General features: G+C 43.5%; 1 protein-coding gene across 1 annotated transcript in view; it reads right to left on the reverse strand.

Annotated features, from left to right (window-relative positions):
• SLC6A2 (solute carrier family 6 member 2) overlaps nucleotides 1–23,411 on the reverse strand; it is a 60,936-nt gene that overhangs the window by 28,109 nt on the left and 9,416 nt on the right. The window contains exons 3-5 of the mRNA XM_035118407.3: nucleotides 9,845–9,976; nucleotides 6,103–6,343; nucleotides 1,005–1,143 (exon numbers count right to left, since the gene is read on the reverse strand). Of these exons, the coding sequence (XP_034974298.1) occupies nucleotides 1,005–1,143; nucleotides 6,103–6,343; nucleotides 9,845–9,976 (512 nt within the window). The remainder of the gene's footprint in view (nucleotides 1–1,004; nucleotides 1,144–6,102; nucleotides 6,344–9,844; nucleotides 9,977–23,411) is intronic.

Consider the following 23,411-nt stretch of genomic DNA (forward strand, 5'->3'; position numbering starts at 1 on the left):
ATACATCAGGACAAGGCTGTATGGCGTTTCTTGCTCCCCATTCCTTTCTCCCTTCTGCTTTTCATGTATAAAGAGAGATTGAACTAAGCAGAATTCGCCATTAAGTCTAAATGCAGGAAATTGTGGCTTGATCTAACTGTGGTTACATAAAACAAACCTCAATCAAACCATGTTCAGTCTCTGTCAACTAATCAAGGGAGGCTATGGAAGTCTGAACAGGTATCTGGATATAGCCTGGGTAATTTGGAATGGATGATGGGGACAAAGAAGCTGAAACTTAATTGAGTCAATACAGAAGTGTGGTGAGTGAGGGTAAGGTGAGTTGAGGCTGTCAGGAGCTAGAGTCAAGTGTAGGTTAGCAACCAAAGAAAAACCCAGGGTCAGTGAAGTTAACTCTTTATTCCAGAAACCATAACAGCAACTCTTCCCAGTAGGTCTTGTGCCAACAAGGCAAATGCAGTGACTGATGGTCCCCACCTTCTCTAAGTCTCCTCCTCTCCAAGGTCTTTCCCAAGAAGTCGCAAACTGTGCTCCACTCTCTTCATTTTTCTCTGTGTTCTAGGAGACTTGTGGGGAGGGAAGCTGGCCACAGCAGGAGGGGGAGACTCCCTGGCTTCTTCAGCAGTCTGCCTCTCTATCTTCTGTCCCCACTCTCCTCCAGCCACCGCTTCTGCCTCAGAGTCTGAGCTGCCCTCTGCCATAACCTCTTCCTGCTCACCAACCCTGTTACCTTCTTGGCTTCTGACCTTGGGGGGTCCCCAGCTAGTGCCTCCCACCACTACTCTGCATCCAGCCAGTCCATGATAGGCTCACAGTTTAGGGGATACTCCACTGCTTGGCGTAGCATCAGAGAAGGTGAAGGGAAGGTGGAAGCTGCACAAACCACTGTGTGCCTATATGTCTGGAACAGTGTTCTGTGCAAACCATGGTTTGATGTTACACCTGAACCACCAAAACCTTAATAGGGAAATATTTGCCAATGTATTAGGAAAATATTTGCCAACCTTTCCTGAAGTCTTCACACCTTTCCACAGGCTGAAGAAAACAGTGATCACCACGACCACAAGACACAGTGTGAGCTGCCATTGGGGCAAGCCGATATCCTGAATCCCCCGGCTTAGGTGAAGCTGCAAAACTCTCCGCCTAAGCAAAAAGAGACAGAAGAGGGATTGAGTTAGATCCTTTTGTATGGGGGAAAAAATCACTCACTGGCTCCACACTTGTTTGAAGTGGTGATTTGGTTTCAGCAAAGAGTGAGCTGTTTGTCAAGATCAGGTCTTATCAAGGGGTATGGAAAACATAGAAGTAAAACAAAGAGAAAGTAATACACAGCTCAGTTTGACGTCAGGACTGGTCATCTAGGTTTCCTAGATTGGTGGGGGGGCATCCTGCCCCCTGCCCCAGCATATTTTGTCATTCTTCTTAACTAACGATGTAGACCACATTCAGTGGTAAGCTAGTGATCAATTTCTGGGAGTCTACTCAGGGATTGTTGCAAAGGATGCTGGACTAGGCGGATCTCTTTCTGCTCCATCAAGGCATTTCTTGTGTCCTTAAACTAAAATGCATACTCAAGTGGGTCACTTTACACAGGTTTTGCCTTAGCTGTGAAAACACACTCTTGCTTTAGAGTAGGGGTGTGGAACCTCTGGCCCAGAAGGGTAAATTCATCCCTCCAAGCCCAAGACCTTAAGATGAGCCTCTTGGATCAGGCCCATGGCCCATCTAGTCCAGCATCCTTTTCTCATAGTGGAGAGAGCTTTTTTTTTTTTAAGAAAGCTAAGAGTTCAGCCCCCCAGTGGTGTTGCAAATGCCCCCACGAATTTGTTGCCCTGGGCAAAGTGCACCATGTGTCTCTGCCATGAATACATCTCATTTCCCCTCCCAGAGCTACAATACCCAGAGTGATTTAACAGTCAATCCCTCTTGTCAGGTAGCTTGGTGAGGCGATTAGAGGGTTAGAATCCCAGGAAGTGTAGTTTGTAGTGCTCTGAGGGAAATAGGCATCTCATAACAACTCTCAGCAGCCTTAGCAAACTACATTTCCCAGGACTCTTGCGGGGGCATGGCTGTTTAATGGAGTGTGATACAGCTTCATATACTGTACATGGTATAGTTGGAGCCTTAGAAACCTCTGACAAAAGAGAGAGAGAGAGAGAAAAAAAGATTATGGTCATTAGGGATACAAACTAAACCCAAGACCCTTAGATTGCCCTCTATTGTAGATTCAATTTCTCCTTTGTGAGCTGCATTGAAAGTCCACTCTTTATGGCGCTGTTAAAAGGACATGAAGCCTAAACAGGAAACAGAATTTAAAAGAATGTGAAATGCCTTGATGAGATGTGCCCACTTTGTTTTTCAATCTTGGTCTTTAAGATGGAGCCAGAAAAAACAAACACCCTACTCTTAAACACATGACGTAGAAACCATATCTCTATAGATATTGTTCAGAGATTTTCTCCTCTCCTGGGGGAAAACTCAGCAAAATAATTTCCCCGTTTTCACCACCCACAAATTTGCATGTGGAAGATAACAGGTTCAAACCCTCTCTTGCAACTGTTTCAGGCTTAAGATATTGCTGAAGGGAATTGCTTTCAGAGTAATGAAGCTGGGCAAAGGAAGTTGAGAGGCATGCTGGGACAGAGAGGCAAAGCGGAACTTTTTTTTTAAAAAAAAATTGACCCCAGAAGTTATCTCAAAACTGTCTCTATAGATCAGTGATTAGGGACATAGCTCAGTGGTAGAACATCTGATTGGCATGCAGAAGGTGCATCTCCAGGTAGAGATGGGAGAGATATCTGGAGAAACCCTGGAGAGCTGCTGCCAATGGACAGACCAGGTATAATGATGCCTCCTATGTTTTCATGGACCAATTGCATGTGAGTTTTGGTATGCACAGGTGTATATATGAAAGCTTCCACTTCAAAGTCGTTTCCGTCAGCACATGGATTCAGGGGCACAGCCATGACAGCTGTGAATCAGACTATAAAAGTGTCCCTCCAAAATTCTACTTTTAAAAAGTAATTTTATTAAATTTTATCCATATAACCCAAATAACAAAACAGAACTTCATGAGACAACCACGTAAAATCCAAACCAAACCTGGAAACCAAACCAAGGCCTGGAAACGATGCCTTATGAGGAACGGCTTAGGGAGCTGGGTATGTTTAGCCTGGAGAAGAGAAGGTTAAGGGGTGATATGATAGCCATGTTCAAATATATAAAAGGATGTCATATAGAGGAGGGTGAAAGGTTGTTTTCTGCTGCTCCAGAGAAGCGGACACGGAGCAATGGATTCAAACTACAAGAAAGAAGATTCCACCTGAACATTAGGAAGAACTTCCTGACAGTAAGAGCTGTTCGACAGTGGAATTTGCTGCCAGGGAGTGTGGTGGACTCTCCTTAAGCAGAGGCTAGACAGCCATATGTCAGGAATGCTTTGATGGTGTTTCCTGCTTGGCAGGGGGTTGGTCTGGATGACCCTTGTGGTCTCTTCCAACTCTATTATTCTATTATTAAACCAAACCAAACCAAGGTTAATGTGGGATGTTACATTCGCAAGAAGAAAATGATAAAGCTGTTCTTGGTTGTTTTTATCTACAACACAGCCTTCCCCCATTCTGCCCCCTCCCCCCGGGTGCCCTAGATCATGCCTTCATTCCATATCTTTAGGCAGGAGGCAAAAACATTCCACTTCTCCAAGACGTTCAGATAATTAAACAATCTGTGGCCTTCTAAACTGTGTGAAGGGGTTATTGTGTATTACTATAGCATGCATTCTCGTGTTGTTATGTTGTATACTGCCCTGTGATCCTCAGATGAAGGGCAGCATAGAAATTTAATAATTAATAATAATAACTAACGGCAAAACCATTGTGGACACTCATTAGACCATTGACCCTCCAGATGTTGTCAGACACCAACTCCCATCAGCCCCAGCCAGCATGACAAACAGTCAGGGAAGATGGAAGTTGTAGTCCAGTAACATCTGAAAGGTACTAGATTAGGGACAGTGGGGAAAAATAGCTGCTTTTGTTTTTATTATTTGTTTTTAGTATTATGTGGCATTTGATTATGCTTGCTGAAGCTTATCAAAATAATGAGGAAAAATGGTTAAAGGTTCTAAGGTCATAAATGATTCCATGGTTCTAAAACTGGTCAATATATTTGTTTGTCTTCTAAAAAGAAAACATATTAATACTACAATGCGAAACAGATTGTTAAACAAATAAACTTTGCTGAGATGGAAATTGCTCCATCCCTGTGTTGTGAGGCCAACTTGAGTACGGAGCACCACTTTCTGGACTTCTCTCTTGCATTATCTTTTTGATACAACTATAGAGGAAATAATAGAAAACACTACACGTCTATTTCCACTTCCACTGCCATAATTACTGCCTAGATCAAATAATAGAGACCTATGGGGGGGGGGGTGTTGCAATAGACAGCCACTTAGTATTTTACATTGTGCCTTGGCTAGTAACAATCATGAATGCTGTGCCATTTAATAAGACAAACTGAAAGGGGCTCAAAGATAATGAAACTGAAGCATCCACTAGGTCCCACAGATGTGTCAGCAGCAATCCACAAACAGTGGTATCAATGGCTACAAGAGGATCTGAATCTTCAATTGCTCCATCCTGAATACAGCATTCAGACTCAGGAAACTTATTTCCATTGTTGAGTGGGTTCAGGGGAACAAAGGGACACAGGAAGATGACTCATACTCAGTCAAACTATTGGTTCTTCTAGCTCAGTACTGTCTACACTGACTGGCAGCAGCTCTCAAAGATTGCAGATAGGGTTCTCTTCCAGCCCTACCAGGAGATATCAGGGGTTTAGCCTGCCCCCTGGTTACTTTATTCTTCCCTGAAAATTAGATCGAGTAGATGGAGGAGGATGGAAGAAGGGCACTCCTTCCCACATCCACTTTCATCTCCATGTGCTTTTCAAGATTCAGGTTAATTCTGCTCTCTCTTATCAAGATCTCTTGAAAGCAAATTTGTGTGCAGGTACAATCACGCTTCTTGTCCCCAGGAAAAGCGGCTGACCTGGGGCAGAGGAAAAATAAGTGGCTAGAGGCAGTGGTGTCCACAATACTCACTCAAAAATCCACATTGTGCCCCCATGCCCAAAAATGATTGGTAGGGTATGACTTAGGCTCCCTTCAGATTAGTGGAGAGGTTGGCAACAAGTCATTGATGCAATAAGAGTGCATTTAGTGGTAGAGTAGTGCTGGACGCGGGTGGCGCTGTGGGTTAAACAACTGAGCCTAGGGCTTGCCGATCAGAAGGTCACCAATTCGAATCCCCACGAGGGGGTGAGCTCCCGTTGCTCGGTCCCAGCTCCTGCCAACCTAGCAGTTCAAAAGCACGTCAAAGTGCAAGTAGATAAATAGGTACCGCTCCAGCAGGAAGGTAAACAACATTTCCGTGTGCTGCTCTGGTTCACCAGAAGCGGCTTTGTCATGCTGGCCACATGACCTGGAAGCTGTACGTCGGCTCCCTCGGCCAATAATGCGAGATGAGCACCGCAACCCCAGAGTCGGTCACGACTGGACCTAATGGTCAGGGGTCCCTTTACCTTTTTAGTGCTGGATCACCCACATATCAATCAGTTTTATTAGTCTTCCTGGGATGTTTCCCCAATTTTACAACATTATTGTTGTCTTGAGCTACAAAAGTGGGGGAAATGCACAAACCCAGGACCACTGTGGTATAAAAAGTTGCAGGGTTTGAGCAGGAAGATACAGGGCATGCACCAATCGTAAACGAAGCAGCTTAGCCACCCCAAATTTTAGCAGGGTCAAATGGTAATGAAAGTGAGATTGTGTATAACCATTGTGACAACCAGTGCTTTCCCCCCCAGGGGGTACTCATGGGTACACAGCACTGGCACTTTTGTTGTAGTTAAAAAGTGTGACACTTAATGGTGAGTACCGGCATCTATTTTTCTAGAAGAAAGCACTGGTGACGACCATCACGAGCACAAATAATCATGAATACATATTTAAAGGAATGTCAGAAGAGGCCCTTAAATACATCCCAGAGCAACTGCAAACTGTTTTCCAAAAGTGAAAGCCACAAAGAGCCCTAGACTTACTCATAAAATTCAGCTGCAGGAGTTATCTTGTACTTGGAATAAGTGGTTCCAGCGGCAAATGTTGAGGCATTGATGAGTTTGGGGTCTATGCAGTTGGGGCTGTTCCAGGGGTTGCCACACTTCGTCCAGGGAAGCTCCTCCAGTGTGAAGGATGCAAACAGATAATACAGAGACCAAGCTATGATAACGTTGTAGTAGAAACCCACGTATAGAGCTATGAGTATCACAGCATAGCCTACACCTGAAGACAAAGGAAAACCAGATTACACATGAAGCTGTAAGTCACATCAGGTTCATCTTCCTAGTGAGGGTTAGAAGAGGGTGGCATTGCTCATCACCCCAAACAACTATTTGCCAAATATTATTAACAATATTCCACACCAAGGTGTTTGCTTGGTGCTGGGAAGCAAGATTGGCTTTCATTCAGGGTGGGATACATAGGCTGGTCAATCAAGGCACAGCCTTTGTGTTTCCCTGATTTGTTGTATTTCTGACCATATGGATGCCAAATTTAATTTTAATAAAATGAGTTGGAAGGGTTCTTGAAAGTAATCAAGTCCAGTCCTCTGCTCAAAGCAGGATCTGCAATACAGGATGCAACTACCGCGTCCCAGAGAGATTACTTGTCCAGTCTCTGCTTAAATACCTACAGCAGAAAACCGAGAGCCTTTTACTTGAAAGGTAGGAGAGAAATCACCATAATTAAAACAAGCAACCCAACATATTGTGAGAACAATTAAATTAACTTTTTAAGGAAAGTGCAGTGAATTATTGTAAACTGTAAAAGGTAAAGGTAAAGGGACCCCTGACCATTAGGTCCAGTCGTGACCGACTCTGGGGTTGCGGCGCTCATCTCGCGTTATTGGCCGAGGGAGCCGGCGTACAGCGTACAGGGGTCCCTTTACCATGTGGCCAGCATGACTAAGCCACTTCTGGCGAACCAGAGCAGCACACGGAAACACCGTTTACCTTCCCGCTGTAGCGGTACCTATCTATCTACTTGCACTTTGACGTGATTTCGAACTGCTGGGTTGGCAGGAGCTGGGACTGAACAACGGGAGCTCACTCCGTCGCGGGGGTTCGAACTGCCAACCTTCTGATCGGTAAGCCCTAGGCTCTGTGGTTTAACCCACATTGTAAACTGTAAATGCAAATAATTCATGGCATAGTTCTTCTATTGAGTTTTTTAATAGCAGGGTCATGTTTTGCAATTATTATTATTATTATTATTATTACTATTCCTGCCTTTCCTCCCAAAGGTGCCCAGCTATTGAAATATACAGAAATTCCAATAATTGAAAGTAATAGCAACCTTTTTTATATATATAAAAAGACTTAGAACATGATTCCCTTGACAAGTGGCAGACTCTCCTTCATGGGAGGTTTTTAAACAGAGGTTGGATGGCCATCTGTCATGGATGATTTAGTTGAGACTCCCGCATTTCAGGAGGTGACTAGATGACCCTCGGGATCCCTTCCAACACTACAATTCGATTCTATGACCTTATTTTAAAAAGTTATTCCATTTTATTGGGGGGGGGAATGCTGTTGTAAAGGTGAAAGATGCTAAAATAGCAATAATGGCCAACTTTTAAAAGGTTCTCGTGAAGGTAATCTGTGACCTGTATGTTGGAATATTTGACAACATTTAACCGTAGTGAAATAAACAGGCGCAAACTGATGATCTGACTGGTTAATTGATTGGCTTGTCAATCCTAGCAAAAATGTGTACAAAAGTAGTGTAAACCCAAACTGAAAATCCAGAATAGCACCCTTGGGGTATATTATTCTAGCATGTCATTAGAGTAAATTTGAGAAGCAAATCTGGACACAGCCTGCTATTTACAACAGCTGGGTGACACCCAAGTGGTTGAAGGCAGCCTTCTTATCCCAACATTTGAATGAATACTTCCACAGTGATTGCAGGGTACGGTCTTGGTGCCAAACACGGCGGGCTCACATCACTACCACCAAGTTCCGGATTTTACAGCACTACCATTTATAGCTAATATTAGCCTGTTGTGTTTAACGTCTGTTTGCTTTCTGGTCCAAAGGGTCTTTCCAGGTGCAGCAAACTAAAATTAGCCAACTTCTCTCCCTCCCTCCCCCAATTAAGAGAGTTTTTAACTAATTAGGAATAAACTGTTGGCTTATCATCACCACTAAAGATTCAAATTCACGAAAAACCATGAAAATTAGAGCTCTGGAGGTTGTAGCCTATGACACCCGAAGCTAGAGCTTTGAACCTAGCTCTGTCCAAGGCTTTCCCACTACTGTATCAGCATTTCATCAACGGCTACATTTTTACTCTGGGTCCAAATGTACTACAGTGGCACCTCGGTTTATGAACACCTTGGTTTAAAAATTTTCGGTTTACGAATGCCGCGGACCCATCTGGAACAGATTAATTCACTTTCCATTACTTTCAATGGGAAAGTTCCCTTCAGTTTATGAACGCTTCAGTTTATGAACGGACTTCTGGAACCAATTGTGTTCATAAACCGAGGTACCACTGTAGAGTTTAAACGGCAACACACAAAAATCCACCATGGCTGTTTCTATTGTTCAGGTGAGGCAGGCAACACCAGGTTACTAAGTTGGGAGTGTTGTGAAAAAACAGAAAACTGAGAGTGAGTCAGTGAGACAAAATTCTCATTAGGGAGGTTCCAGTTTAAAAATGAGGCAGATGGGGAAAGATGGCAAAAAGAGGAGTGACCCTGATTCCCTTTCCTTGTTATCAGAGGCAGTTTTAGGGCAGTCTGGCCAGTTCCCCTGTGCTGGGTACTGAGTGGAGAGAAGTACCCTATATATGCCAATAAAGGTATTGAATTGAATTGAATTGAGAAGTACCCTGTTATGGGAAGGAGGCTTGAGGGCTCTGGCAGGGGCCTAGAGTCCTCTCACCTGCTTCACAAAGCTTAGTTACCACATTCCCAGCTTTGGAAAGGAGGGTGGAAGCCGCTAGGACCCTGCCAGAGCCTCACACCTCCTTCCCAAAGCCTGGCACTCATGAGGCTGTAGAGGCGATGCACCAAATTTTGGCCTAGCTCAGGGTGCTGTTGCACCAGACTCCACCCCAGTTGTTGTTTTCGCTTTTGCTACCAGTTTTGCAACGATGGCAGCAAAAGAACAGAGAAGCCTCCTGGCTGAGACCAATGTGCCGTCTAATCCAGCATCCTTATAATAATTCACTACAGTTTTATTAAAGACTCATTTGTTTTGGGGATTCATGCAGACCTCTTGATGAGCAAGGCATCGTTTTGTTGTTAATAAGGTGGATGCTTTTGGGCAGGGATAGTTCAGCAGCATTTTCCCAAGTATTTTTAGACTTGTCAAATAGCTAACACTTCCCCCGGAGGAACCTTTTAAAAAAATCTCCTATATATCTTCATGCAAAATGGTGTCTATCTTCCTGCTATATCCGCCTTCACCAATCTGGTGCCCTCCAGATGTTTTGGAATACAACTCCTGTCAGCCTCAGCCAGTGCACCATTGCTGACTGGGGCTGATGGAAGTTGTAGTGCAAAAACATCTGGAAGGCACCAAGTTGCTGAAGGCTGCCCTAAAGTCTATTTTGTGCTGATGAGCAATAAAGGCATTAGTGACAAGTGACTCTCAAAATACGGATGTTAGCTATTCTGGCCTTGCCAAAAACTTTCAATGCAAGCCTCGGAGAGGTGTTCAATATCAAGAAACTCCAGAAGATATTGCAAACATATTAAGCAGAAAGCCTGGGATTTACCTTTAAAAAGTGGGCAGATTTTCCATACGGTGGCAGCCCCTTCTCTGTTATACTGGCCCAAAGCTAGTTCCATATAGAATAAGGGCATCCCAGCAATGACGAGGAAGAGTATGTAAGGTATGAGGAAGGCACCTGGAAACAGAAGCACCAATACAGAGATCAACTAAGCTCCAACTCTACAATTCTATGCTTCTAATTATGCAACTCGTTTTAACCCGGTCAGGCAATGCTTCCTGGGCTGAATCTAGACATATATTTAAAAAGCGCTGTGAAAATGCTCTTTTAAAAGAAACGCTTTAAAATATATGTTGAATTTGCCATTAGATCACCATCATCATCTAGTGACTCATTTGTATAATGCACTTAAACACACTTAAAGCATTATATTTGCAGCTGTATAGCTGAGTCCCTGGATTCCCTTCCTGCATCCCACTCTATTTCCCACTGCAGACACATAACCTTGCATTGTCTCTCCCCCCCCCTGACTTTTCAACTGCCCATTTGCTAATCTTTGTGTGCCTGGACAGTGTTCAATGGACTGAGCAACATTACAGATGTGGCATATAACATAAAGTTGTTTTGTGTGTGTGTGTGTGTGTGTGTGTGTGTGTGTGTGTGTGTGTGTGTGTATACACAGCAATAGCTACAACACTTGGCTGAGTAAATCCATCTCCTCGATACAGTCTCTCTGGGAAAGCAAATGCATTCTCTCATCAGGACACGGCTAATTTAAATATCAAAGTGTAGCAAGTGTTAATGGGGGATGTTCAAGATCAAATAAAATAAGAATCAGGCAGATTGCATGCATCCATTTGGGGAGTTGATCGCTGTGGTACAAAACAGAGAAGCTCAACAACAACCCCACCCCCACCCCAAGGCCCCTCTGAGATAATCATAGGATTGGTATTTCAAAAGACAATCTTCCAAAATTCTTTTCTGTCACACTATAAACTCAGAACAATACTGGCAACCCTGAAATCACTGGTTGAGAGTTTGTTTTTAACTGCTTTTATAATGCTTAATATATTACTACTACTACTACTACTACTACTACTACCATACTACTACTACTACTACTACTACTATTATTGTTGTTGTTGATAGGTTTGGTGGCCTGGTAACCTTCTGGAGAAAGGGTGGGGCATAGCTGTTTTAAATTGATTTTATGTAGTGTTTTAATGCTGTAAACCCACCCTGGGACTTTAGGATGAAGGACAGTAATCAATCAATAAATGATAGACTGAATAAATAAATCAGTGTAAATAATACACCCGCTTAAGAGATTTTTAACATTGAAGCTTTCAAGCAATGCTTTTAAATAAATATGTTAAAATGTGCAAGACGTGATCTGATGTGAACAAAGCTCAGTCATTTTGGATTCCACCAAATTTCGCATATAAATCCCTTTAAGACTGGATTGCTACTTTAAGGTGTCGAATACTTTAGCTGTAGCAGCTGCTGGAGAGAGGCAGTGTCAAGTGTTGGATTTGCAAAGGCATTTCTCTTTCTTTCTTTCTTTCTTTCTTTCTTTCTTTCTTTCTTTCTTTCTTTCTTTCTTTCTCTTTTTCTTTTTAAAGTCAGATCTTCAAAATGTTTTAATACTTTCTTTTTTTAGCTCACTCCTCCTTGATTGTCAGAGTGGGGGGGGGGAACCAAATAAGCAAACAAGCTTCCAGACAACCATTCTAAAAGGAGCACATTCTAGAGTGAAAAGAGAAAATAGCTTCTTAGAAAAGGGTCAAGAGGGGCAGGGAGGAGAAGGATCACTGAGAGCCACTGCACACTAAGGTGAAGAAAAGTGCTTTAAAACATCTGAAATAAGCGCCGTGTGTCTTTCAAGAGGATTAATGCAGAAGCCAATAGGAGGTAGATGATTGAAAATTCTGCCCAGAGCAGGATCAAACAAAAAACACTAACGTCTCAAGATTACACTTAAGGCTCTTATCGCTGTGCCACAATCAACTGTGTTTTAATTCACAAGTGGTATTTCTGCAGCCAAGCAACTGAAGCAGAAAGTGCCTCTACCTTCCAAGGCTCTGGCAGGAGAAGGGTTGTCATACAGCTCAATGGTAGAGAATCTGCTTTTCATGCAGAAGCTCTCAAGATCGATCACGGGCATCTCCAGGTTGGACTGGGGGAGAACTCGGCCTGAAACCCTGGGCAGCCCCTGCTCTAGTTAGCATAGACAGTATAGAACCAGAGGGATCAATATAGGATGACTTCCTATGCTCCTTGTGGCTAAGGGCAGTAATTTTTTTTGAGCCGGAGCACACCGGAGCGCAGTCCCGGCACCTCTTCTCTCTCCACCCTAGAGGCTGGTTGGCTCTGACTTGGCAGCCCCTGTCCACTCCCTCTGCCCACCTCTTCCTCCCATCAAGAAACCTGCTGCTGCCACCACGATCAGAAATTGATCACTGCGAGCACAACAGCAGCCTGCCATGGAAGGGGTTAAAGAGCAGGGGGGGGTAAGAGCGAGGCGGGAGCAAGGCAGGGGAGAGGGGGGCAGTTCTTAATTTATAAATTCTTTATTATTTTAATATTTTAAAATACAAACTTGGTAACAAAATACACAAACAAAAGAAGAAGAAAAGGAAAACGGAAAAAGTGTAAACAACAAAAAAATTGCCATAAAAACAGCTCTTCCAATTATTCTCTCTGTAATTTATGTTATTCTTATTTTATTGCACATTTGTGAATACTGTATCTGCTTATCGTTTCATTTCTTGCTATTTATACTAGGTTCAGCCTAAGTCTGCTATTAGGGTTTCAGATATTCCATTTTTCAATAAATATTCTTTGAACATCCTCCATTCCTCCTGTGCTTTTTGTCTCGTTTGTCCTCTTATCCTTGCTGTTGTTTTTGCCAACTGTAAATATTCTAACATCAAGGTTTGCCAATCTGTTATGCTGGGTGGATTTTTGGATTTCCAATTTCGTGCCACTAGGACTCTTGCTGCTACTATTCCATACATCAGTAATGTCCTTTTTGTTGTTTTAATGTACTCTGATATTATATTTAATAGGAATATTTCTGGTTTTTTTCTGAATGTATGTTTTAGTAGTTTTTTAAGTTCTTCATAAATCATATTCCAATAGTTACAAATGATGGGGCAACTCCACCACATGTGTAGAAAAGATCCCTTTTCTCCACTACACCTCCAGCACATAGACGATTTGTTTTTATACATTTTGGCAAGTTTCTCCGGTGTTTGGTACCACCTGTACAGAGAGGGGGCAGTTCTAGAGCCTTTTTTCTATAATAAAAGCACTAATAATAATAATAATAATAATAATAATAATAATACCCCGCCATCTCCAGCCAAAACCAGGCTCAGAATGGATAACATCAATGGGTTTCTAACTAGAGAAGAATAAAAAACTATCCATTTCTTCCACGCCATACATGATTTCATGCACCTCTATCAGGCCCCACCCTTTTCTCCTCAATTATAAAAGCCCCCAATGCTGCAACCCTTCCTCAGAGGACCATTTCCCCACCCCTATTGACATCAGGCAGGGACCTTCATTGTACTCTTTTCTGCACCTGCTAAATCATTTTTGTTTAGGCAAGTCTCTCCAGACATGTGAAACACTAGCTAGCAGACATGCACTTTAGTCTGGTTTTTAGCTTATCGTTGACTTCAATCTTTTCGGAATGGTTAAAGTCATTTTTAACTCTCTCTCTCTCTTTTCAAAGTGATTTTTGTTTTGTTTTACTATTTATGAAAAACACTTTGAGGTTGTTGTTTTCTTTCATTCAAACAGTATACAGATTTTGTGAAATACTGTAAATAAACAACCATGAAGCTATAGCAGGCACACAACCGGAGATCACAACGGATTTCAAGTACAGATATAGTTCAAAGATGGGATCTTCAAGGTGGCCCTCAGCTTTGATCTGTGGCAACAGTGAACCTCTTTGGACGACACCCACCTTAAGGTGCTCGTAGGAAGGTTTTGACAGCCTTGAAACTAATGATCTCAGTGTAGTATTTCAGTTCCTTCAACCACGGCTGACCTCTCCACCCCCAGGAAGAGCTGTGATTCCCAACGCTGGCAAAAAGAGATGCAAATGGCATCCAGCTGCTCCCTTTTGATCCTGCAATCTCTTCCGAATGCTTTGACAGAGCACTTCCTACCCTTGTTATTCCAAACCACGTGACAGTTATTTGACATCAAAGTGTTCATTTACAAGTCTTATCCTGAAAGGCTCAAGTGTGCAAGATGAGACACTGTAAGGGAGAAATTATACCCCCGCCCCGCCTCACACAAACACTTTCACATCTTGTAACAGTGCTGGCAAACCTCAGGTTTTTTGGGTGTTTTTTTAAATTAAAAAAAAACAGTCTGTTGCCCTTCCAAATTAAATATGCATAGTGCCCTGTAAAGGTGGAAATTCTGCTTTCAAGATTTCACAGCCTTGCTCTGCAATTTTATCCAGAGGGGAGTGGGGGTGCTTGTTACGACAATATGTAATGTACAAAAATGACACAACAGAAAATGAGCTTTAACTGAATCTGTTTTTCCTCTGCATAGAAAGCAGGTATCCATTGTCTGAATGATACAGAAATTGTTCACTGGGTAAAAGAAGCATCATGCTGCTTATGAAAAAACAAAGCATTCTGCATAGCTCCAAACTTTTGCAGGTGTTTACTTCAGCAGAATCTATTCCGATTAAAACAACGATAAAAACAAACAGCAGGTCAGATCTGCTGTCCTTTATGTCTGGAGGAGCAGCCACGGGTCCAGTGACTCAGTTTAGCTCTGTGTTGGTTGAAGAAAAGCTTTCTTTTATCCGTCCTGAATCTTCCAACATTCAGCTTCATTGCATGTCCATGAGCTCTAGTGCTATGCGAGAGGAACTTTTCTCTATCCAGCTTTTCTATAATACAGTGGTACCTCAGTTTAAGTACACAATTGGTTCCGGAAGTCTGTACTTAACCTGAAGTGTACTTAACCTGAAGTGAACTTTCCCATTGAAAGTAATGGAAAGTCGATTAATCCGTTCCAGATGGGTCTGCGGAGTACTCAACCTGAAGCGTATTTAACCCGAAGTATGAGTGTAATTGGTTCTGGAAGTCCATACTTAACCTGAAGCGTACTTAACCTGAAGCGAACTTTCCCATTGAAAGTGGATTAATGGAAAGTGGATTAATCCGTTCCAGATGGGTCCGCGGAGTACTTAAACTGAAAGTACTCAAACCGAAGCGTACTTAAACCAAGGTATGACTGTACGTCTATCGCATCACCTCTTACTTGTAATTTCTCTAAACTAAAAAGTCTCAAATGTTGCAACCATTTTAAACCTTGGTCTCTCTGGGCATCTCTCTGAAAGGGCTAGAGAGTCACACTTGTCGCTCTGCCTACTTATTACTTCTGGCCCCGCCCACCTTTGGGCTCCAGCCCCACCTACCATGGGCATTCAGTCCTCAGAAAGTTATTTCAGAGGGAAAGGGAAAAAGCTCCACACCCCTGCTTTATGGTTTTTTGAAAGTAATACAGCACCAAAGCTGAAGAGAATTCCAATCTCAAGCTTTCTAACTGGATTGTGTTTATTCACAAACCTTTTAACTACATTTTTTCTATCACGGCTTTCCCAAGTAGCCTCAGACACAGAACAAGACTTGCTTAGCTTCAGCATAGGAGTTGCATCATTTGCCTTGAACCGAAGGCTGTAATTCAGCTCTACGGGATCAGGGAGATTTCATTCTGTGGTACACGTGAAGATCTGACCAGCTAAATATGATGCACAGCTGATTTAAGCTAGATGGCTGGTGTTTAAAACTGGTGCTCAGCAGATTTGTCCTTTTTCCCAGCTGTATAGTACATATTTACGATTCCAGAGAGGACTTTCTCAGACTTGGTGCCTTCAAGATGATTGGGACTGCAACCCTTCAGTCTCAGCCAGCACACTGAGTAGTCCAAATATCTAGAAGGTGCCAGGTTGGGAAAAGGTGTCCCAAAGATTTCTTACTACAAAAAATAAAAATAAAGAAAATATCTACTGGACTCCTTCAGAAGCTGGTAATATGTAGCACATACATTTATATATGTTGTACGTTAATTATTATTTTAAAGTTACATGGCTCCACCTTGTGGCCTGAAGAAAATAATATATATATATATATATATATATATATATATATATATATATATATATATACTTGAGGCTCCCCCAAAGGAAAGGGACTGGACACAGAACAGAAGAGTGAATCCTCCCCCACCGCTAATACCGCACCCCCTTTTAAAGCAGCATTTTCTTCATTCTATAGAAAATTCATCAGGGAAACCTTTGATCACAGCTCTGTGAGCAAGAGGAGAGCTCCACTCAAAAAAGCATCTCAGGCCCTAATCCGCAAGCCAAGGAAACATGTGAGTTAGGCAGCTGTGTGAGTTCAGTGCAGCAGTGAGATAAGGCCAAGACAGACTATACTCACCTCACCATTTCTTGACCCAGACACCAAAGAAAATTATCTCAATAAACAGCAATAACAGGTATGCTGGTAGATTGCTGGGTGTATTGTACAGAATGTCTCTTGATGGATAGAGGTTGTGGACATGTGCTTAGTGAAACAAAGGAAGCTGCCTTACTGTAAATACTGAAAGCATTTATATGCTAATGCTAGAAGCCTCCAAACCAAGATGGGTATGATGGAGCTCTTGGTTTCAAATGAGAGCATATATATATATGAGAGCATAAATGTAAATTGGGTATGTTCCTTCGTCTCCAATGTTCAACAAAATCGCTTGACCGATAGCGTTGAAATTTGGACACAAAGTCAAATGTGACTACCCGAGTGACCCCATACCATTTTCAAAAACAGATGTGTCACCTACACCAGGTAAAACACCCCAAAACCCCATGTTTCAGAACTCACAAATCATACGAAAGTGCATGCTGGGAGCACAGGAGGGATTGCAACACAGCGCCCTCTAGCGATGGCTACACTAGTACTGCACCTAGGAAACCTTCCCTCTCCCCAGTATCTCGGCTCGGCTTTGCAGACTAGGCTGCTTTCCAGACAAGGCTGAGTGGAGGTGGGGGCTTGCCTGGGTGGGGGAGGGGGGATAGGTCATGGGTCAGGACAGGGTGGGCCCAATCACAGGGATGAGCCAGGGGTGGGGGAAACAGGGGGCGGGATAGATAATGGGTCATAACAGGGTGGGGGGGAGTCACAGGGATGCGCCTGTGTAAACAGAACACGCGTATAACAGGGGGGGACTCTGAAGGTGAGGGGAGTTTGAAGGGGGACTCTGAGGCTCCATTTAACAGACTGAGCCACAGCAATGCGGGGCAGGGCCAGCTAGTATATTATAGGCAAAAAGCAAGAATGGACAACCTAAAACCTGCAGGCAAAATTTGTTCCATGAGGCTGTTTTCCCTAAACCATGCCCATTGCCTACCTTTCCCATACCTGCCATAGTATGTGGCATCTGGTGTGGGGCAGGTAGAGATATAGCTGGATTGGCTGCATGGCTGAATTCCCCATCACTCATGCAGAATGCAGTTTTTTCCAGTCCTTGCACTTCATAAGCACTGGGCATATGGTTTGCAAAACACCTTGCACAGCACTTCCCAAGCGCCCAACTACTACCTGGCAGTTGAGCACTTATCAAATGCTGAGCAAATGCTGGGCAGGATAATGCACCAGTCATCTGATATCATAAATATGTCAGATGATTGACAGGCGAGCTGTCGGACCTACCTTCCAAAGTTCCAAGGAAGCAGAGAGTCAGAATAAATACACAGAGTTGTTGTTACAGTACTTTTGTTTTACAATGAAGGGATGTAAAAAGTAGGATTTTCCCCACTCCCCACCACCCCCAAGTATCACTTCTGGAACCTGTGCTTTGTAACTTTTTCATAAATGCCCTGGAGTTAGGGGCAAGTAACAAAACGGCCAAGTTTCCTGGTGGCACCAAATTGATCAGGGTGGTCTGTGGGAAAATGAGTCCAAAAGGAGCTCTCCAAACTGCTCTTTTCCCCAGTAGTTTGCCTTTCGACTAGTGTGCAACATGTGGTTTCTACAGGAAGCGGTTCGAGACACAGCAGGCATAGATTGGGTTCTTATTTCCATTAGCTAAGAATAGCTCTCCAGTAGCAAAAAAGATCTCCCGTATTACACACATGCTAGCAGAGCGGAGTAACAACCAATGAACAATAGAATGATCATGGAACAATAGGAAGGCTTTTGACACATGCCAGGGGAATGGCTTTGTGATTTGCCAGAGTGCTTTGTGTGTGTGTGTGTGTGTGTGTGTGTGTGTGTGTGTATCAAGGCAGAGAAAGACAGGCACATATGATGTATGGACATCCAAAAGTGCGTGCCTGGGTGAACAATTCAGATCACCCATCCCAAGAGTGGGGGACCCTTTTCATCCCAAAGGCCATATTCATTTCTGGACAAACCTCTGAGCTCCCTATCTTAGAGAGCGGCAGAGCCAGAGACAAGTGGACAGAGCAACAAATGTAAATTCTAACCTTTGTACAGGAGGCTAGTTTCTACACACACTCACTGCTATAACCTCCATCCAGGGAAGCAGGAAGTGTTATCAGAGCTCAAGGACATGCTGACATGTGGCCCCTGGAAGGTTGCCCAGGAGGGAATGTGACCCTCAGGTTGATCTTTCCCCTACCCTTAATTTGCTATACTGTAATGTTCTATATCACATTATTACATGGAGTGCATTGAAATATGCAGTTCCCCATTTGCAATTCAAACTCGGACAGTCTAGCAAGAGCTGCACCATCCAGCGCCGTTGACCATGTGGCTCAGCTTTAAATCTTGTGGAGCAGGAGCGTCCTTCTTAAGATTCACATGCATTTTGGAGCATGAAAGATTCACAGTTGCCCAAAGACCATCTAGTGCACCATTCACATTAAATCATTTCCAGTCTAAGCAGAAGCAATTCAGTATCTGCTCCATATTCTGGGGCTCCTTGAGCAGAATTTTTTTTTATAAAAAAAATTGCTTGTAATCTCCACACTACAACCCAACAAGAGCAAATATAAGTGGAGCCTTCTCCTTCTCCTCCTCCTCCTCCTCCTCCAACTTGTTACCACTCACAAACTTGCATAAAGCAAATGAAGAGGTAATAAAAGCAAGGAAAAAGAGGAGAAGCAGCACTAGTGAGGCTGTAGGGATCTCAGAGAATTCAGATGGAAGCAGAAAAGGGAGTGAAAATTGCTGCTGCTCACAATATGCTAATCTATGGGTAGTATGAAACACTAGTCCTACTTAGAGTAGACCTTTTGAAATTCCCATATTTCAATGACTTTTATGTGCCTTCGAATCTAATGCACACCTCTTTTTTCAAAACCTTGAAACCAACAAAGTATTTGCCATGCCAGAGGGTGTTTTCCAAGCCTGCAATCAAATCTAATGCGCCATCCAATCTAATGCACGCCCTAATTTCCGCGACGCAATTTGGCCAAAAAAGGTGCACATTACATTTAAGCAGTGCTTTTTTTCTGGAGGGACGTACGGCTGCGCATACCCCTAAACATTTCATGAATCTAAGTTTGGCCTCCTTGAGGGGCAGTATTTCAATATGAGTGGGAAAATGAGAGTACCCCTAAACATTTTTTAAAGAAAAAGAAGCACTGCATTTGAGTAAATACGATAATCATAATGTTCATTAACTTCAGTGGGTATGCTCTGTGCTGCCCTAGCATTGAATGCTACCCCATGTCCGGAACTAATATCAAACACGTGAATGCAATTTAAATTTGCCATTGTTGTTGCTTTCAGTTTGTGAAATCATATGTAATTAATTACATGTAATTGATTGATTACATATAATTGATTCCATTCCTCCCTTTGCATTGTGTTTCCTTTGCCCTGAAATGAACAGGGTGGAACGATGTCATGAATTACATAAAGTACATAAGTTGCACAATTTTTCCGCAGCAGACACTGATATGAAAAAGGTTGGTTTTGGTGGAAGATGAATTGCAGCAGAATGGAAACCATGCTGCATGCAATGAATACAGGGCAAAGCAGAATAGGATGCGTTTTGATATCCTTAGTCAGCAGCACGGCTGCTTCTGGTGTGTAGGCCCTGACAGGTTCCCAACAATGCCAGCTCCTAATACTGGCCCTGCATAGGCCAGACAACCCATAATGTCTTCCCTTTACAAAGTAAATGGACTTTTACATTCACCTTTGTCATGCTTTGGGGAGAATTACTGCAAGAGCCAGTAGGGATAAACCGTCTGCACAAAGGACGCACTGTGCCAGAACTTTCATCCATGACCTTCCCAGGGCAAATGATAAATAAATAAATAAATCACCAGAGAACAAAGCCCCAGAATGCAGGAAATGGTGTGTGTGTTTAAATATCCTTATGCTACTACTTGGGGAATCGGGCCAAATCTTTTAAACCCAGGTGATTGAAGTTAAAGCATCCGGCGTTTGTGCATGAAAATGAAAGACCCAAATTCATGGGTTGGCTGGTAGAGTGCTTTAATCTGATATATCTGCAACTTCAAAATGACAATGGGCCCAGGGCTTGCTTAGGTGTGGGGTTGTCGGAGCAAGTCACCAGAGGACTTGTAGGGATAATAAGCATAGCTACCTAGCTGAGGGAATAATCATTCTAATGCCTATGGCTGGTTTGCATGCCCATGCATATTACTTAACCTGGGAAACATAATTATTTATTGGCTTGTTGACACCTGTTGCACTGAATACAGGTATGTGCTGTCCCTACACACACATTTGTGTGGAAGAGTATACACTTGCTGATTTGTGCAGCTCAACTACTGTGTATAAAGCTAAAGGTAAAGGACCCCTGACAGTTAAGTCCAGTTACGAACGACTCTGGGGTTACGGTGCTCATCTCGCTTTACAGGCCAAGGGAGCCGACTTTTGTCCACAGACAGTTTTTCCAGGTCATGTGGCCAGCATCACTAAGCTGTTTCTGGCGAAACCAGAGCAGCACATGGAAACGCCGTTTACCTTCCTGCCGGAGTGGTACCTATTTATCTACTTTCACTTTGACGTGCTTTTGAACTGCTAGGTTGGCAGGAGCTGGAACCGAGCAACAGGAGCTCACCCCATCACAGGGATTCGAACCGCCGACCTTCTGATCGGCAAACTCTAGGCTCAGTGGTTTAGACCACAGCGCCATCCACGTCCCCAATATCTATCTATATATATAAATGTAAAAAATCGTGAAAGTGCGTGTTCCACTTTTCTCCGTAACCGCTTGACCGATCGTCCTGAAATTTTGACACAACGATCCAGGCCACTCTCCGAGCATTTTTGGAAAAGAAAATCCCTCAAATCTCACACCTGGCAGATATAAACCTGGTTTTCCACCAAGTCAAACAGCGCACTCAAGTGGCGCTATTCCCTCTCCTCCTCCTCCTACACCCCTCCCTCACCATGGAGTCTACGCCACACCCACAAAATAATGATGTCATCAACCAAGCAACTGAAACCACCAAGGCGGCCATTACCAAACAACCTGGCAGCATTAATAAACGCCTGGCAGCATTAGGCAGTTGTTCATCATTTCTCCTAACACGCACTTGGGGGCACAGCGAGGGGTTTTTGCTTTATAATTTAGTGGGCGTTATGTCACATGCGAGGCTCCGGTGGCCATTTTAAGCAAAGGGCTTTATATACTACGACTGATTGCAAGCCTCTGCGTCTTTTTTTTAAAAAAACAACAACAACAACAACCATGCACTTTCTCTCCCCAGTTTAAGTCCTCAGATATTTGCAGTGCCCAATTCCCCCCTCCTCGATTTACAATCCCCTACCTTCCCCTTGCCACTTCTTGGGTTTTTTATGGAACTGAATAACTCGGGTGCTTCAGAACGCACCTTCTGTTCCAGGCCCTTGCAGGGCCAGACAGAGGCCCGGGCCAGGTAGATAATGTGGCCCCATTTTTAACCCTTTTGTTACTTTTTTCATTTTACTGATTGTGAATATGCTGACCGAGGCCCCCTTTGGATTCAGAGGCCCGTGCCAAGTGGCCCATATGACCCCCCTCCTTCTGTCTGGGCCTGTCTGTTGCTACGGGGATGTGGGGCTTCACTATTTCACCCCCTCCCTCGTCGGGATTTTTTAAGTAGTTCTCTGGGGTCCCAGGGCGCATCATCACCCCCAATCCTTAATCTAAATATATAGAAATGTTCACGATGCGTGCACAGGGGCCAATGTATGGAGATACAGGAGGGAGGGGACAACAGAGGGCTCAGACAAAAGTAAATACTGGGAAATGGAACCCAGAAACTCACAGTTCCTTCTCCAAGGGTGGGGGCCAAGGTATGGGAGATACATGGGGGAGGGACCAACACTCCCCAGGGACAACAGAAAGCTCAGACAAAAGTGCATGCTGGGAAATAGAACCTAGAAGCTGACAGTTCCTTTTCGAAGGGTGGGGGCCAAGGTATGGAGATACAGGGGGGAGGGGCCAACACTCCCCAGGGACAACAGAGTGAAGGGTATCCTACCGAAACACAGGGATGAGCCGGGGTGGAGGGAGGAGGGGCAGGATACGTCATGGATCGGGACAGGGTGGGTGGGGATCACAGGAAAGAACCACAGCCACGTGTGGCCGGGTCAGCTAGTTGTGTATAAATGTATAGAAATTGTACACCAGTTGCAGATTGCATGTGAATAACTGTACGAGTATACAGATCAACTATTTTGTGCAGAGGTACCCAGACTATTCATGCATTGAGCGTAATATGTGGACAAGATTATAGCCTGAGGGTTCTGGTAACCCACATATAACTGGTTCAGATATGGGTGTCCATCACCTGCCAATAGTTACATAATGTGGTACGTGTGTGTGTGTGTGTGTGAGAGAGAGAGAGAGAGAGAGAGAGAGAGAGAGAGAGAGAGAGAGAGAGAGAGAAAGAAAGAAAGAAAGAAAGAAAGAAAGAAAGAAAGAAAGAAAAGAAGAAACTGAACTTTCCTATCACTCCATGATCTCAAATGCAAAGCTTTTCAGCCAAGTCGGCTCACAAGTTCAGCCATCAGCCATCAAATGCACCGGAATCATATGCAGGGCAAGCAAGTGATGTCCTCCTTGCTTGCCCTGCATATGATTCCGGTGCATTTGATGCCTGATGGCTGAACTTGTGAGATGTCTGATGCCATTCCACAAGTGATGTCCTCCTTGTGAAATGGCACATAACAAATTTGCCAAACACTCTTCAGTTTCAGAACGTGAAAATTAGGTTGCATTTGTAACCAGAAACATAAGCAAATGTAAGTAAACTTGAACAAAGCAAGTTTTCTGACTGAAAACTGTTTTCTGGGCCCCAAAACATAAGCTCTGGGAAGCTAGTTCCATCCCTTGCAATTCTAATTTATACCTATCAAAACTATATATAGAACATTATTGTAAAGTTTTGCAGAAGCAGGCCCATTTAGTTCATTGACTCATCTAGCTCCATTAGGTCAATCTAGCATTTCCAAGCCCTACGCAGAGATACTGGGGATTGAACCTGGGACCTTCTGCATGCATGCTCTCCCACCAAGCTATGGGGAATGTATATTCACCTATCCCGTTTGAGTTCCATTTTCTGCTGCAACTTTCAGTGAGT

This window comes from Zootoca vivipara, chromosome 6 (assembly GCF_965207765.1).
Source record: "Zootoca vivipara chromosome 6, rZooViv2.hap1.1, whole genome shotgun sequence".
Lineage (NCBI taxonomy): Eukaryota > Metazoa > Chordata > Lepidosauria > Squamata > Lacertidae > Zootoca > Zootoca vivipara.